This window comes from Anarrhichthys ocellatus, unplaced genomic scaffold (genome assembly GCF_004355925.1).
Source record: "Anarrhichthys ocellatus isolate YVR2014 unplaced genomic scaffold, GSC_Weel_1.0 scaffold41, whole genome shotgun sequence".
Lineage (NCBI taxonomy): Eukaryota > Metazoa > Chordata > Actinopteri > Perciformes > Anarhichadidae > Anarrhichthys > Anarrhichthys ocellatus.
The window spans coordinates 1,490,833-1,507,321 of NW_022280071.1; the positions used below are offsets into that span (position 1 = coordinate 1,490,833).

The 16,489-nt window shown below is 42.1% G+C and overlaps 1 protein-coding gene across 1 annotated transcript in view; it reads right to left on the minus strand.

Moving 5' to 3' along the window:
• Window positions 1-15,169, minus strand: part of agbl1 (AGBL carboxypeptidase 1) — a 149,092-nt gene extending 133,923 nt beyond the window's left edge. The window contains exons 1-2 of the mRNA XM_031868067.1: window positions 15,104-15,169; window positions 13,198-13,344 (exon numbers count right to left, since the gene is read on the minus strand). Of these exons, the coding sequence (XP_031723927.1) occupies window positions 13,198-13,321 (124 nt within the window). The 5' untranslated portion in view covers window positions 13,322-13,344; window positions 15,104-15,169. The remainder of the gene's footprint in view (window positions 1-13,197; window positions 13,345-15,103) is intronic.
• Window positions 15,170-16,489: the final 1,320 nt, after the last annotated feature.

Here is a 16,489-nt window from a genome sequence, read left to right on the forward strand (position 1 = left end):
GGACCCAGGAGAACAGACTTCCAGGAAGTGTTTTAACGGCCGACACGCCCCCTCATTGTTCATCAGTCATGTGATTGGACGCTGCAGCCGATCGGCCTGACTGACTTGAGTTTCATACCAGAGTGAAGACGGATCACAGAATAAACTCAAGCTTTATATTTGATTAGGTTTCTGATTCACCGTCTGGTTTAAATAAATGTTCATTGTAGACTGAACAACAAAAGGACCACAAACAACTTTCTTCATTTATTAGAATGAGTTGTGTTTTCATGATCTGATGTTTCCCTCAATAACTTTTATTATGAATACATCCATGAATATATCCATTCCAGCTGCATGATTTTTATCATTTAAGAGAAACAATAATCATATTCTGGGTTATTTAATAATGACGCCACGGTCACAATTTCAAAATGTACAGACGCAAATAATTCATAAATAAGACAATCGCAATCCGCCGGTAGAAATGGATCCTGAACAGAACACAGGACACAGTTTGTTAACACACTACAGAGAGAAACACCTCTACAGTGATGATTACTGTGTGTCTTTATTAGTTATTAGTATTATTAGTTACTATTATTAAGTACAGTGATCACGTGAACAGACACAAACATATCAAAAGTCTCTCCAGCTGTTAGAGCCAACTGACAGCTGATCCAGCTGTGATCAGCTGATCCTCCATCATCAGAAACAGACGTCGCTTCACGTGACGCTACTGAGGAAAGGACGTCTCATGTCTCTAAAAACATATTTCCTCGTTCCTCTCTCCTCGCATGGTTTCCTCCATGCATCCCTGGTGGGAGGGACTAAGACGCAAGGAAAGGACGCAAGTGAGGGAAACGGGGATGCAATTAAGAGACTTGGGATGTACCCCAATGCATTATAAATCACATCACGTGATGCAGCTCAGCCAATCAAATATGGGTATTCTGACAAGTTTCCCGAGCGAGATGTACACACACCGGGGGAGAGACGAGGAAAGAAAAGGAAGAGCAGGAGAATAATACGTGAGTCAGAGAAGTTAGTTCACATGACGTTCTCCAAAGAGAGAACAGTGTTCAGAGAGACCAGAGTCTTTAACCAAGAATGAACAGACTCTTATAGGTTCATTCTTCACACGGACAGTTTATAACCAGTGTGTCTCATATGTTTAGAGACCAGGACGATTATTAAAAGCAGTAAATGAAGCGACACTACGAGACAAAGCACAACTCTTTTGAGCAAACGTACCCACTCACATCTAAATGAAGTCACAGAAAATATACCCAAGAGTCCAATATGATGAGAATCATAACACATGAATTCACTGACCAACAATGATGTAAACAGAGATGATAGAGCTGAAACAAGTGTTAATAACCACACATAAAGTCCATGCAGAAACATTTCTCTTTTTAAATGACAAAAATATAATATTGTGGCTTTTTTTATTGACGTCACTTCACACCTGAATGAACTGAATTTAAAGCTGCAGGACAACTCGGTGAAATTAATTTTTCTAAAATGAATTATTTTATTTTAAGATGCACATTTTTGAAAATCTTTCTGTTATTCTTTAATCCAGCTCTTATTTTACTTGAAATGAGAAGAACATTTATTTATGTATTTCTATGTATTATTTATAATCCATCCAGTTAAATTTGAAAAGTGAGAATAATAATTGTTAAAATTAGTGCTGGGCAAGTTAACGCGTTAATTTCGCGTTAACGCATTCATTCATTTACGCCGACAATTATTTTATCGCGCGTTAACGCATTTTTTAAATTTATTATAATTTTTTTTTTTAATTGAAAGACAAGAGACAATACATATACATAACAACAAGAGGATGACAAGAACAGTGAGATAAAAGCCAGCAAACATCCTATAGTCAGTAATTTTAGTGCACCTATATGCTGAAATTCACGGTAAACGCATTTAAATGGCACAGATCGGGAGCGAGAGAAGGACTTTGAAAGTTAGCGGAAACATTAACGTGAGACAACATCCGGTTTCTTCAGACGAACATCCGGTTTTCAGAATAAGATGCCAACAAAGAATGAAATATACTCACATTAAGTATAAAACATGCTACCTGCATCTCGTGAACCAAATGTTATTTCTTTATTTGATTTGACATATATATATATATATATATATATATATATATCACTAAATAGTGCAAGTTAGATATTATTGTAATGTTCCGGACCTTTGCCTGAGGACATTTTCTCAATCTGGACCTTTTGGAATTTTAATTGAATACCCCTGCTCTAGAGGTTTACCTCCGGTAGGAGTCTAAACTATCCACTTACTTTCACAAAACGATTCTCTAGAGGTTTACCTCCGGTAGGAGTCTAAACTATCCATTTATTTCACACATTGTATCGCCGGTTTCACCGATTGTAATGTGATTTATTAATCTTTGTATCATAAAATAAAACCAACAACCTCTGTAATACGAGGTTGGAAATCCACATTAGAGGGGAGTCCTGTTTTAAAAGTACTTTTAAGTGCTTGGTCCATGGCATAACAAGGCGCAGAACGCTCCGGGTGGCCCTACTCACTGACGTCCCTGCAGAGAGTGACTCGGAGACTTTAGACTAAAAGACATAACAAGTAAGTGATCACAACCAGGTTGCTATTTGCATATGGTAGATCCACCGGTCTTGTATACAATAACTATGGTAACGAGATAAGCCCCATTAAATGATTCGGCATATCTTATCCCATAGTGAAAGGACTTCATAAAGCTTAACCTGTCATCCCACTGCTTCACATAACGTAGCACATAACGGAGATACATAGGATTCTGACGCGGGTTATTCAGGGTTACGTTTTATGCAGAAATCTATCTGTCTTAAAGTAATCTTGAAGCTGGAGCTTCCCCAGGCAGTATAGAATGTAAGTAAAAAATATACTTTCAAACACTAGACTGTACGACCATTAAGCCGACCCAGGGAGCTAGTGGCTGGTAAAACAGCATACGTAGACAGGTCGCATCCCGCTACAACACCATAACTAAACTGTGGGAATTATTGCCATGACCACACACATTTTCAGAAATGCAGGATTGTGATGCTTACTTTTAAAATATATTCTGATACTAATTACCTCCTAAAATAATTTGAATCAGTATCCTTATCCAAGTATCACCATATTAAAGTAACGTAACTTGATTACTTTCTTTTACTTCTAAAACTTACAAGTAGCCAGTTTCAGAACTGGTGTAATGTGTGCTCGCCTTCTGGCCCTGGTCAATACACGAGCAGCTGAATTTTATTGAGTTGAAGTTGATCGATGGCTTTTTTGGGTAGGCCAGAAAGTAAAGCATTACAGTGGTCGAGCCTGCTAGTAATAAAAGCATGCACAAGTTTCTCAGTATTGGCTTGGGAGAGAAACGGACACTCTGTCAATATTTCTCAAGTGATAAATGGCAGTTTTGGTTACAATATGGATGTTGGCATTAAAAGTAAAATTAGAGTCCATGATAATGTTACAGGTACCAGGACTGGTACCAAGTAGACAGATGAAAAGATTCTGAGGAGCAGGCGAGATGAACAGACGTGAAATTGCCCTGTGTCATTTGTGTGTCCTGTTTGCAGAATCTTATCATCTGTCTACTTGGTACAAGCCCTGGTACCTGTAACAGATTTTTGGTGGCTCGTCCGGGATCGGCACCACCGGAAGGCTGGGAGCTGATCCAGTGATAGATGAAATTTGGGACCAGAGCTGAGCTGATGCTGCAATCCATGAAAGCTGTGGGAGAAAAGAGACGGATGTGGGCGTAGACTGGTGAACTGAAGCAGAGACGGAGTTGCTGGACTGTGGAACCGCACGTGAGGGAAAAGGAAAGAGCTACGATGCGGACAGTGAGAGGAAGAGCCTAGTGTGGGACATTAGAAAGAGCCTACTCACTTTGTCAGCGGATGAACTCTTTCAAATTGCCAAAATGGTGGGTCCAGAGCCAGACAAGGACCAGTCGGTGCTAGAAGAGGGAGATCTCGAGGGTTGCTTCGAACACATCAGTTCTTTCATGAACAGTCAGCGTCTTAAGTTAGAGGACAAAGGTATGGTGGATTTGTTGATGTTGAAGGACACTGTTGATAATGTTAAGTGTCAGGATGGGGTACTATTTGACACACTCACTATTGACCAACCCACTGACACTACTCATGCTGCAACTAGTTGAGCTAGGTCAACTCACTTTAGTGGCACAGACAACACAACTGCAGTGAATACAAACCAAACATTTCCAGTAGTTGAAAACATCAGTGATGCTATGGCTAGTTCAGTGGGGTCCACACCAAATAGTGAACTACAGAAAATGCTGCTAAGCTATGAGAAGCTTTGTAAGAAATGTATGCAGTGTATTACCACACCTACTACACAGTCAGTTTCCTCACAGCCCTCAATAACACAATCAGCTGCACAGAACAGAGACATCATACAGTAGTGACCAGTCTAAACCCAGTACTCTCCAACAACTTGAGAAGGTGGTTTCCATCAGAGAACTCTCATACCTCCACCGTAGAGAATTCAAAATACAGGGAGGTCAAATTGGTGATCACAACTCAGACATCACCTACAGTAATGTGTGCAAACAGATCAAACCAGGCAACTTTAAAGATATGTTGATGAATAAAGATGATGTGACTGTGGCAGAACTTAAAGGATTCTTACACTCCCATTTAAGAGAAGAATAACACCCCGCCAAAACCAAACTAATGTTCGCAGTGCACAGTTTGGCGCCAGCGCAACACAAGAACAGTGTGCTAAGCAACAGATCACCGAACATGCAGCTGGAATGGATATAATACAACAACTCAAAACAGAGCAGACGTGCCAGTGCTCGACAAGGAAAATGACTAACCCAAGAAGGGAGAGAACTAATGGCTGTCCTAGATGTGTGGAGCAGGGCCTGTCTAACTGTAACCATTGCTTCTACTGTGGTGAAGAAGGTCACAGAGCCGTAGGTTGTCTCAAAAAGCTCAAGCACCAGGGAAACTGGAGCCGGTCGCTGCAGGTGGGCGCCCAGTGACCGGGTCTCAAACGTCCCAGCCAAATGGTGTCAGTGGAAACCAGAGTCACACAAGAAGCATGACTAAGACAAACAACTCACCATCTACTTCTCCAGTGGTAGCTTGTGCAAAAGGGAGAAATGGACAGAGGGGATCCCCACCGAGTTACCACAGGAACCATTGAACACCAAAAATGAACAAGTTGCAAGATTAATTGGGAGAAAAGCCATAATCCAATGTTACCAGGACGGGCTAGCTGTGCATGCTTTGCTGAGTACAGGGGCTCAAGTCAGTATGATCGACCGGTCCTGGAAAGACAAACACCTACCTCATCTTGAGACCCGGCCAATTGCTGAACTGATGAAAGATGATGATGAACTGGAAGTGTATGCAGTGAACGGAAGCCTCATCTCATTTGATGGTTGGGTTGCAGTAACGGTAAACTTGCCTGCTGATCAGTGTCCCCTTTTTAGTGAGTAGTCTACCCCTAGAGAGGCCGCTGGTTGGTTTCAACGTAGTGGAGGAACTAATCCTGGGACAACCAGAGAAAATCATTCCAACACTGGTTACCCTGTTAAGTGGGGCGATCTCATTCCTAACCGACAAAGCCGAGGCTATAGTGAGCTGCATGTCCACCACAAAGCCCAGCATACAGCATGGACGCCTGAGAGTAGGCCAACATGACATTGTCATTCCCGCTGGCCAGGTCGCCTGGATAAAGTGCAGAGTTCCATCCAACATGGATCCATCTGACAGCCTTGCCTTGTTTAAACCAGATGAAGACAGCGTGCCATTGGAACAGCTAGATGTGGGTGAAGGCTTGCTTGAAGTCCAAAACCAGAAGCGACCATATTTAGCTGTGCCAGTAGCACAGTAGCAATACAAAACATGACATCACCCTGCCACGAAAGACAACTCTGGGTAATATTCAACCAATCGCTAAAGTAGTTGAAACTTACTCACCTGACAAGGACTCAAAAGACCACTCGTAACAGGATGTGACAATCAACAGTGCCCCTGCTCCATCTACTGGTGAAAGCCCATCATTGTGGCACCCACCAGTTGATACCAGCCACCTGGAAGAGGAACAGCAAGAGGCAATAAAGAAAATGTTATATGTGGAGTCAGCAGCTTTCGCACAAGATGGTGACGAAAATCGGCTGTATTCCGAGTCTGCAAATGTCGATCAATCTCAAAGATGATATTCCTGTTCAGAGAGCATACTCCTCTGTGCCAAAGTCACTGCTCATGGAAGTCAAGGAGTACGTCCAGGACCTTCTGGCAAAGGGATGGATCGTGAAATCCAAGTCTCCTTACTCTGCCCCAGTGGTGTGCGTTCGAAAAAAAGACAGAAAGTTACGCTTCTGCATAGAGAAATGTGAACTCTTCCAGCGTGAGGTCCGTTACGTGGCACGACTGGTATCTGCGGAAGGAGTGAAAATTGACCCAAAAGACCTGGAGGCGGTGCTGTTGCTCAAAACCAAGACACCACAGACAGTGGGTGATATCAGAAGGATCCTTGGTTTCCTAAGCTACTACTGATCCTACATTCAGGATTTCTCGCGGATTGCAAAGCCTCTTTACGAGTTGCTGCAGGTGAAACATGGAATGTCAGTGACTCCAACACACAGAGGGAAATCTAAGGGACCCCAACTGTCCTCTAGGGCACCTGTGGAATGGTCAAAAGAACATCAAGCAACACTAGAGCAATTCGTGGTACCATTCATACTGCATACTGACATATCAGAGCAGGGCCTCGGGGCTATCCTTCACCAGCAGCAGGAAGGGAAGTTGAGGGCCATTGGTTGTGGTTCGAGAACTTTGACACCTGCTGAGAAAAGTTACAATCTACACAGTGGGAAGCTGGAATTTCTTGCCTTGAAATGGGCAGTGTGCGAGAAGTTCAGGGATTACCTGTACTATGCCCCGCATTTCACGATCTATACAGACAACAACCCCCTCACCTACATCATGAACACAGCAACATTAAATGCTGTTGGACATCGTTGGGTAGGAGAACTCAGAGATTTCCGATTTGATGTGAAGTACTGGCCTGGGAAGATGAACATAGATGCAGATACATTGTCTCGTATCCCGTTGGATATTGAGAAATACATCATAGCCTGCACTGAGGAGCTATTCCAAGATGTTGTGTGCACGACCTGGGAGGGAAACAAAGCAGGTCAGAGAAAGGATGTTGCCCTGATCGCTGCCTTGCATATCCCCTCTCTTAACACAAGCCAAGAGCCGCGTACGCTCCTACCAACAATAAGTCACGATGAGCTTGTTCGAGCACAGGGAGAAGGCCCCACCATCGAAGAGGTCGTGAGGCTCAAGGAGACAAGCACAGTCCCTACCGATGAGACACGGAAAGCAGCAAATCTACTCACCAGAAAGCTCTTACACGAGCAGAACAAACTACACCTGGAAAATGGGCTCCTGTACTGACAGACTGATGAAAGACAGCAGCTTGTCCTGCCTGCAAAATACAAGCATGTGGTATTGAAACATCTTCACGACGAGATGGGGCATGTGGGAACTGAGAGAGCCGCCTGCAGGACCAACAACGTGAGCTTCATTGACAATTTGAATCTGTTTTGGGACCGCTCTTCCGCTTTTAAGAGCGATGGTATTCATTTTAACAAACTGGGTAGCCGCCTGCTAGCGGCTAATTTACAGCATGCTGTTCACTCCTATTCACATGATTGACTGTTTACACCTGGCACACATGATCCTGGATCCCTTGTCCTCTGTCACTACTCCTCTACGATCATTCATCCGCCGCATTCATCCCCTACAAGCAACACTAGTTCCCACTGGTGGCATGGAGGGCCTCCTACTACTCTCTCCCTAGCCTCTACCGTAACTTCCACTCCACGACCCATGAACATTCCCATGAGAATCACAGACTCGCGCTCACGCCCTAGTTATGGTCGGGTTCGAGGTGTTGCACGGGTGATCCGTCCTATTGCACATACCCCCAAAGCTTCCTGTGCTGATGACGACACAATGTCTTCCCCCATCAAAATGTGTCTGATTAATCTGTGACAAACAAGGCTCACATTTTAAATGACTTGTTCACAAGTCATAATTTGGCTTTTTTATTTCTGACTGAGACCTGGCAACGGAATATGGAATGCATCCATTTCAATGAACTCTGCCCTGTGGACTGTTCTTATGTTGGGACACCGCGTTTGACAGGCCGCGGTGGAGGTCTCGCCGTGGTCTGGAAGAATCAGTTTTCCTGCCAATTGGGGAGCACAGAATCCTATGCTACTTTTGAACTACAGCTGACTAAAGTGGGCCGGCTAAAGCCGTTTTACTGTTTGTTTGTTTTTTAGTTTTTTTTGTTTTTAATTTACCAACCTCCAGGTCCTGCAGGTCAGTTTTTATCAGAGTTCGCAGCCTTTCTGACCTCTATTATCAAGCTAGACAAAGTGCTTCTGGTTGGTGATTTTAATCTGCATATCAATGATACCACAGACTGCAGTGCCACTGAGTTTCTCAATATTACTGAATCTTTTAATTTCACGCAACATGTTTCTGGCGCCACTCACAGTGGTGGTCACACCTTGGACCTTGTGTTCTCTCTGGGTCTTGATATTGATAATACCCGTTGTGAGGACCTACTGATCAGTGACCATAAATGTATTTTGTTTGATCTTTCTGTAAATGCTGACCCCTTGTGTCTGAAACAAACATTCCACTCCCGCATTATTACTCAGAGTACAGCTGATCAGTTCTCTATGCACTTCTGCTGCGATATTAACACAAATCTCAATGATGTTGAACTCTTGATACAGTCTTTTAATGAACATTGCACCACTTTGCTGGATAAAGTGGCACCTCTTAAGGAAAGGACTAGGGCTGCCTACAACACTTCTCCGTGGATGACAGACGCTGTCTGCAGCTTGAGACGGAAGTGTCGCAGGACAGAGCGGCTATGGAAAGCCACTGGGCTAGAAGTACATCGCTCATATCTCAAAGACCTCAGAGTTTCTTTTAATGCTGGAGTAAAGGAAGCTAGAACTGCTTATTTTGCCAACTTAATCTCTTCCTCAAAGAGAAATCCCAAGATTTTGTTTGACACAATTAAGATAATTGTTTCACCGTCTGTCTCTACATTGCCATGCTGTTCTGTTGACGATTGCAACAAATTCCTTACATATTTTAATGATAAGGTAACAGCTATTAGGTCTGGCATTCAGCCTGGGATTTGTTCATCTACATGTAGCTCCTCGCAATCTCCTACTGTTCTGGACTCTTTCCAGCCTATCAGCCTTCAAGACGCAGGTGACTGCTCTGTGCTAGTTCTTCTGGACCTCAGTTCTGCATTCGACACTGTAGACCAGAGGTAGCCAACACGGCTCCCGCGGGCACCCTGTCGCCCGCAGGGACCACGTGAGTCGCCCGCAAGGCATGTTCTAAAAATAGCACTAGTCACCATGGAGGTCCGTCTAAAATTGTAGTTGCTGTTCTTTTTTAATCAAACACGCTTGCATTAGTGTAGATTTTAAAATGACAATATTTCTTGTCATAAGAGAGTTGGGTACCCGGAGGCGCACGGCGGACAGCCAGGACGAGGCCGCCGCACCGCACTAGGTTTTCAGGTTCCAAATGGCGGGCGCTTACCGTTGGCGCCAGATGCGAGCACACCCCGTCGTCAGGTCCATAAATCTTCGGAACAGGCCGTGGGGCAATCCGATCGAAAAGGCCCAGACTAGAGGTTTGAACGCGGGCGCCCGAAGACGCTCGCTCGACTCGGAGGGTTGTATCCCCCGCTCGGCTATAGACGAGACTTTTTACTAGTTTCTTCGTGGAGAAAAAGGTACCATTGGAAAAGCTGGTGTCGGTGACAACAGACGGGGCTCCCGCGATGACGGGCCGGCATGCAGGCTTCATTGCGCAATGCAAAGGTGACCCAGACTTCGCAAAATTTCTACATTACATCATTCACCAGCAGGCACTATATGCAAAAGTAACCAGCTTTAATCGTGTGATGATACAAAAATATCAGAGATGTGATACCTCTGACTTTCAAATGTTGAAACAGATTAACAGAAATAAAAGTTGCATGTTTAAATATATGTGTAGCTATACCATTATTGTTGTGGAAATCATTCTTAATAATTATTGTGAGGAATAATTAACTGACATGTGATCAAACAGTCTCTTCACATATATTATTATTATTAAGGTGATCTGTGCAACTTTGTTATTCAGGAAGTTTGTATCAAATAAGTAGCCCTTCGTACTACTCGGTACCCTTGAAGTAGCTCTCAGTTTAAAAAAGGTTGATGACCCCTGCTGTAGACCATAACATCCTGATTAAGAGGCTACGTGATTGGGTGGGCATATCTGGCATAGCGTTAGACTGGTTCGCGTCTTACCTCAATGACAGAAGTTTCAATGTCTCTGTGGGTGATTTTGTGTCTGTTACCGCTCCACTGTCTTGTGGCGTACAGCAGGGCTCGGTTCTGGGGCCTCTGTTATTTTCCCTTTATCTGTTACCTTTGGGACCGATTATAAAAAGTTATAATGTGTCCTATCATTTATATGCAGATGATATCCAACTCCATCTTCCATTCAAACCCAGCAAGGCATTCACATTAACTAGGCTCCTGGACTGTGTCAATGCCATCAGAGACTGGACGGCAGAAAACTGCTTACAACTTAACGACACTAAGACGGAGGTTCTAGTTATTGCTCCAGATGAGTTTGTCCCCATGATCAGGCAGAGTATTGGTCCAGTCTCCTCTGCTGCCCATTGCAACCTGCGCAATCTAGGGATTTTCTTTGATCGATCCATGTCGTTTGACCCCCATGTTAAGCAGCTGTCCAGATCATGTTTCTTCTATCTAAGAAATATCAGTAAACTGAGATCTGTAGTATCAACACCTGAACTAGAGATGATCATACACACATTTATCTCTTCTCGCATTGACTACTGTAACTCACTTTTCACATCACTCAGTGTAGCTGCTCTTAACGTCTGCAGGTAATCCAAAACGCTGCCGCCAGATTACTCACCAGGACAAATCGACGGTCTCACATCACCCCCACACTCCGATCTCTCCACTGGCTCCCTGTAGCATTTAGGATACACTTCAAAATTCTCACCATCACTTACAGAGCACTTCAAGGTCAGGCTCCTACTTATGTAGCTGATCTACTTCACCCATATTCACCCGCCCGCACTCTCAGGTCAAATGCTCTAGGTCTTCTGTCAGTTCCACGCACACGATTTAAGACCCGTGGTGACCGAGCCTTTGAGGCAGTGGCGCCGAGGCTGTGGAATGCTCTGCCTGCGAATCTACGCCTCGCAGATTCTGTGAATACTTTCAAAAAACCCACCTTTTTGGGCTGGCGTTTGAGTAAAAACCCATGTCCTAGACCTGCTCTTAAAATATGTTTTAATTTTAATTTTTAATTTTTATTTTCTCTCTGTGTATGTAATTTATTGACCCTAGGGTCACATTGTGTTTTTTATGCTTTTATATTTCTGCTCTGTTAAGCACTTTGTGATTTTCTGTCTGTGAAAAGCGCTCTATAAATAAATTTTATTATTATTATTATTATAATATGCACAAAAGTGGGCAAAGAAAATGTCTGATGCTTATCAGATTGCAAATGAGAACAGCAAGAAGTCAAGTGCTAGAGGCAAGTCCTATTACGACAGCAAGATGAAAGGAGCGGACCTCTTTGTCCAGAGAAGTCAGCACCTGGGACACGACAGAGGAAAAGACATGCGAGAGTCAGTGATTAAAAAAAAATTCTAAAGTTTAATAGTGTTAAGTTAACGATATTATACACTTTCAAACTATTTTTCATGATATTAATGAATATTGTTTAACTATTAAGGATGCCACTGTCAAGTAAAGAAAAATCAGCACGACGCAGGGAGCAGACAACAAGTCATGTATGGAGTGTGTGCAAAACGCTGCTACAATGAGGTAGAAGCTGCAACACCCCAGGCGGAAGTGACTGTGATTTTGCCTATTCCAGTTATGTGCTAAACATGATTACTATGAAATATTTACTTATTTTACTTAAAAAGAGTCTGTTAACTAAAAGCATGTTGTATTTGAAAAAAAAATGCAAATTTTCTGCATATTTCCTGTGACTACTAATATTGTCAGGTGGCACAACTGAACTGATAAATGTCATGGTGGTGCGACCAGGTAAAATATTAATTTAAAGCAATAAATAATAGGTTAAAGTGAATTTTTTTTTTGCTTGATATGATGTGAAGAACTATTTTATTGAATGTATTCATTTGTATATTTGTATTATGTTTCTCTGTTTAAATGTAAAATCAAAAGTTAAATATACTAAATATCTGGCCAAGAGAACGCAATTATGATAAATTATTGTATATATATAAAACACAACCACAAAATACGATGTTTTAGACACGGTAGACACTCTAAGGGATACTTGTCAGAAATTTCAGTTTGAATAAATATTAGGAATATATATAATTTTTTATAAATATGTGGTTGCACCACCTGACATTTTTTAGCCTGTGAAGTTAAAAAATACTGTTAAAAACTATTTAAAATACTATGAAAAGTTGGTTCACAACTTAGACTTGTTTCACCACATTTTTTCAGACACAAAAATATGCATTACATCCATTTTGAAGATAATTTTTGAAATTACCTTTTTAGAAGCCTTATTTGTCAATGACCCAGGAGTCCTAGGAGGACCTAAACGCTGCGGGGAGAGTTTGTAGCATGTGTGCTGCTGTTAGTTTTCCTGCCAAGCTAGTTTAGCGTAGCGCGCCTCCCAGAAAACACATGCCTCACCAGAGTACAATGTTGTTCTTCCGTGGTGGGCGTGTCAGACAGCACGTCTGAGAGATTATTGTGCCTAATTTTGATGGAAGAAAAAATAAATTGGAACTGAGGGAACATAGGCCTGACCCCAGCTCTGCTATCCTCTATTGGTCAGATAATGTGCAATGCTAATGATATGTACCAAGCTATGATTCCCTGCTGAATAACCAAAAAGGTGCTAGTGGTTACAGTATGTCATCCAATCAGCATGTCCTGTACAGGCTAATTAGGTCACCTTTAAAAGAAACGTGGCTCTGGTGTAACTCTGGTGTAAATTTGGTCAAAGTGTCAAACATTTGGGTTTTTATCCATCATCATACATTTTTTTTGCTTTTCATCTTTTTATTCATCCTCACCTCTGTGTCCAACTTTAGCCAGCAGATGCAGCAGCGGCAGCAGAAGGGTGTAGTTGGGGCTGAAACTGCGGCCGGTGTTGACCAGCGCAGTAAGCAAGGCCTCGCTGCCACCTTTACTGATCATGTAGTGGATCCGACGATCTGTACCTGAATAGAAAGAGATATAGCGCTGTGTCCCCTGCTGGAAAGAATTCCACAGAAACAAAACAACTGCAAACAAAACAAATTCTTTGTTGGGCAGAGAAAACTAGTTTGATTTAAAAGGAAGGCTGGAGGGGCGGACTAGTCTTTTCAGTGGTATTAACAATGGCACATTTTATTTTTTGTTGTTGGCTCTGTGAGCACATTAGATTGGAAATAAAACACAGACTTTGAGGCTTAAGTGTTGACTTTCAGTCTTACTTTGAGGTTGTTTCCATTCACAGCAGAGTGGAGTGGAGGAAAAACCCAGCATTGTTCAAGATGCAAGTGTTTTTCCAGCCACCTTCTTTCAATAAGCATTTTCAATTTGCACTTACAAAACCCAGAAAAAACAACTGTGTCTGAGGTGGATAAAAGCAGAAACAGACTTGGTAAAAAAAAATGATGACCTAAAGCAAATTACTTTAACATCAATGGAGAGCTGAAAACCACCATTTCTCTACCGAAAGCTTGATTGGGTCTTGTCAGATGCCTAAGAGGTCTACTCCATGTGTCTGAATGGTCTTTCATGCTTTTAGGTTGTAGCGCTTTACAAATAGATGTTATTTACTGTTGTACATGGAGAACAAAACGCTTTTCAAATGATTCAATGAAACTGACATTTGAAAGGGCAGAAAGAGACAAAGTTCCCTCTGAGCAACCGTTGAATAAGAACAGAAGAAATCACCATTCATTGGCAAGAGAAACTGGAAAATTAGCATTAAAATTTGTGCAGAGGAAAAGCTTCCTGTTTCAGTGTCAAGTGCTGTATATTGCAGCCATAACAAGCTGGAATTAACAGGCAATGTGTTGCTTTAGCAAAGCTCTTCTTTAAACTTCACAATAGAAATAGAGGGTTAGTCTAGGGTTAGCACAATTGGAATATCAACTGAACATTCTTTCCAGTGACAAATCACAGTTTAAACCTATTCAATCTAACCACTGAGTAGACTGGAGAGAAAATCGGACTAACTACATATTTAGAGACTAGTTGCACTGTGGTGGTTGAATAGTGATCAAGGGTCAATTACACTTTTCTGGAGAGGAAGACATGTATTTAACATCCAACCTCAACAGTATTTTTCCTAGTATTTCTTCCCCTGTCATGCAACACTTTGGGGACTTCGACTAGAAGTTTTTATCTCTGTTGAAATAGTTAATATTGAAAGAAAAAAGAGAAACATCAACATAAAATCTGACCAGACTTTACAACAGTAGTGTATATTCCTAACAGGAGTGGATGAATGGATACACATTTATTCACATTTTCTTTTGACAGAAACATAATTGTTGTCCAGATACTTTAACTAAACCTTGTCCTTTTAAACAATGGAGTTATGGTACATCATTCTTTTACCAGGATGTAAAAGAAAGAAACATAAAATAATTGTATGTTTTGTGGCAGTTTTGGTTAAATATTTTTACATAAGCAAATGACAATTTGCGATCAAGTCATCTATCAATGACATTATTTTCAACAATTATTTCAGGTGGACATAAATTCATGCATTCATGCATAAATGTGACACATACATCTGAGGAGTTTGAAAGTAATTAAGTTAAGCAGATTAGATTTCTCACTTTCCTGCATCCCCCTCTCTGTTATTTGACTCAATACTGGCTTTTACACTGTCCCTGTGTTTACTGCTGCAGAAAACAGTTAGTCCCCTACATGACATTGCCATGTCAAATGCACTTCAGTGGTCAAAACCTGATCTGAGCTTACCAGCAGACAAAAGTTCATCCAGGACATTGAGGATATTTAAGGTGCTCTCCACATCTCCTGCATTCTGCAGAGACAAAAAAAAAAACGTAAAAATATAAAATGAATGCAAAGTACAAAATATATTTTGAAAAAATAATGCCTAACCTCAATCCGCATTACTGCACACTTTGGTTGCTTCTATACAAGTTATTTTTTGTTTCAGATTCAGCACGTACTAGAATGCATGGGGCCCCGAGGGGAGACTACCTACCATGATGCGACCCCTCAGGCCTGTGTGAGGGCGAAAAAATAGCTGCCCGGCCGTTCCCGACAACAAACGCATGTATAAGAAGCTGTAGAGATCTAGGTTTTCATGGGCCTATCTGATTTACTGTACATGTTGATGGACCGCCCAATCTACCCTGAGGAGTTTACCATCCGAAAGTTCACATTGGTCTCGCTGTGACTGACGGTGCACTGGTATATGTAGCTGATTAAATTCTGCTGCTCCATCAGAAATCTGTTGGGTTAGCTAAACATCACCCTCATTAGAATGTGTGTTGAATGAAGAGGCCGCCGTCGGTGGCCAACAATCTGCCAATTTAAATAGGGACAAACAGTGCAGAGTTGTGTTGAGTTACTGTAATGAGAGACAGTTGCTAAACACAGAGGTAACCGTATCTGTGATTATGGAGCAAGTTATGTAAAATGTACCTATTGACCATCTGTAGCATCCTGCCACCTACTTCTGCAGCCAAATACAACGCCGATCCCTTTGGGTTCGGCTCGGTATGTCTCTGACAGGGCCTGGGGACATGGGGTTCTCACATTTAACCAGTGGTGGGCCGTCAGGGCCAGCAAAGTCTTCTCTGCTGGCCTAAACAGAATCACAAAGTTATAGCTATTTTATAATTTAATCATTTTTCATAAATACACTACATGTATTCTAATTATTTTTCCCATTCACTTATTTTCTCATTGCACAGCTACTGTCTTCCTCAGTTGCTCTGCTTCCAGTGCAGCTTGTTTTAAGTTGAGCTTTTATCCAATCCACCTCTATCCATTTCACCTCTATGTCTCTAGGTAAGAAGAGAGGCCCGAGGCCCTCTGCATAGCCTTTTGTAGATTAAGTGAATGGGGACGATTGTTGATTGTCATAGTCTTCAACCAATCAGACTTTTAGTTTGACATGTTGGCCGTATTCTTTGACGTGCCAGAGCTCTCTGGGTGGCCTAGACGAGTACATCAGCAATAACGTGCGGATCCGCATTATCGTGCGGTGTGATTGGTCAGAGGACTAGTGTGACTGTTGTGCAGCTGAAGCTAGTTAGCAGAAGTTAGTATTAGTAGTAAGAGTTCAGGTTGAAAGATATGTAAGAAGTTATTACATTGACATGACATTTTTGC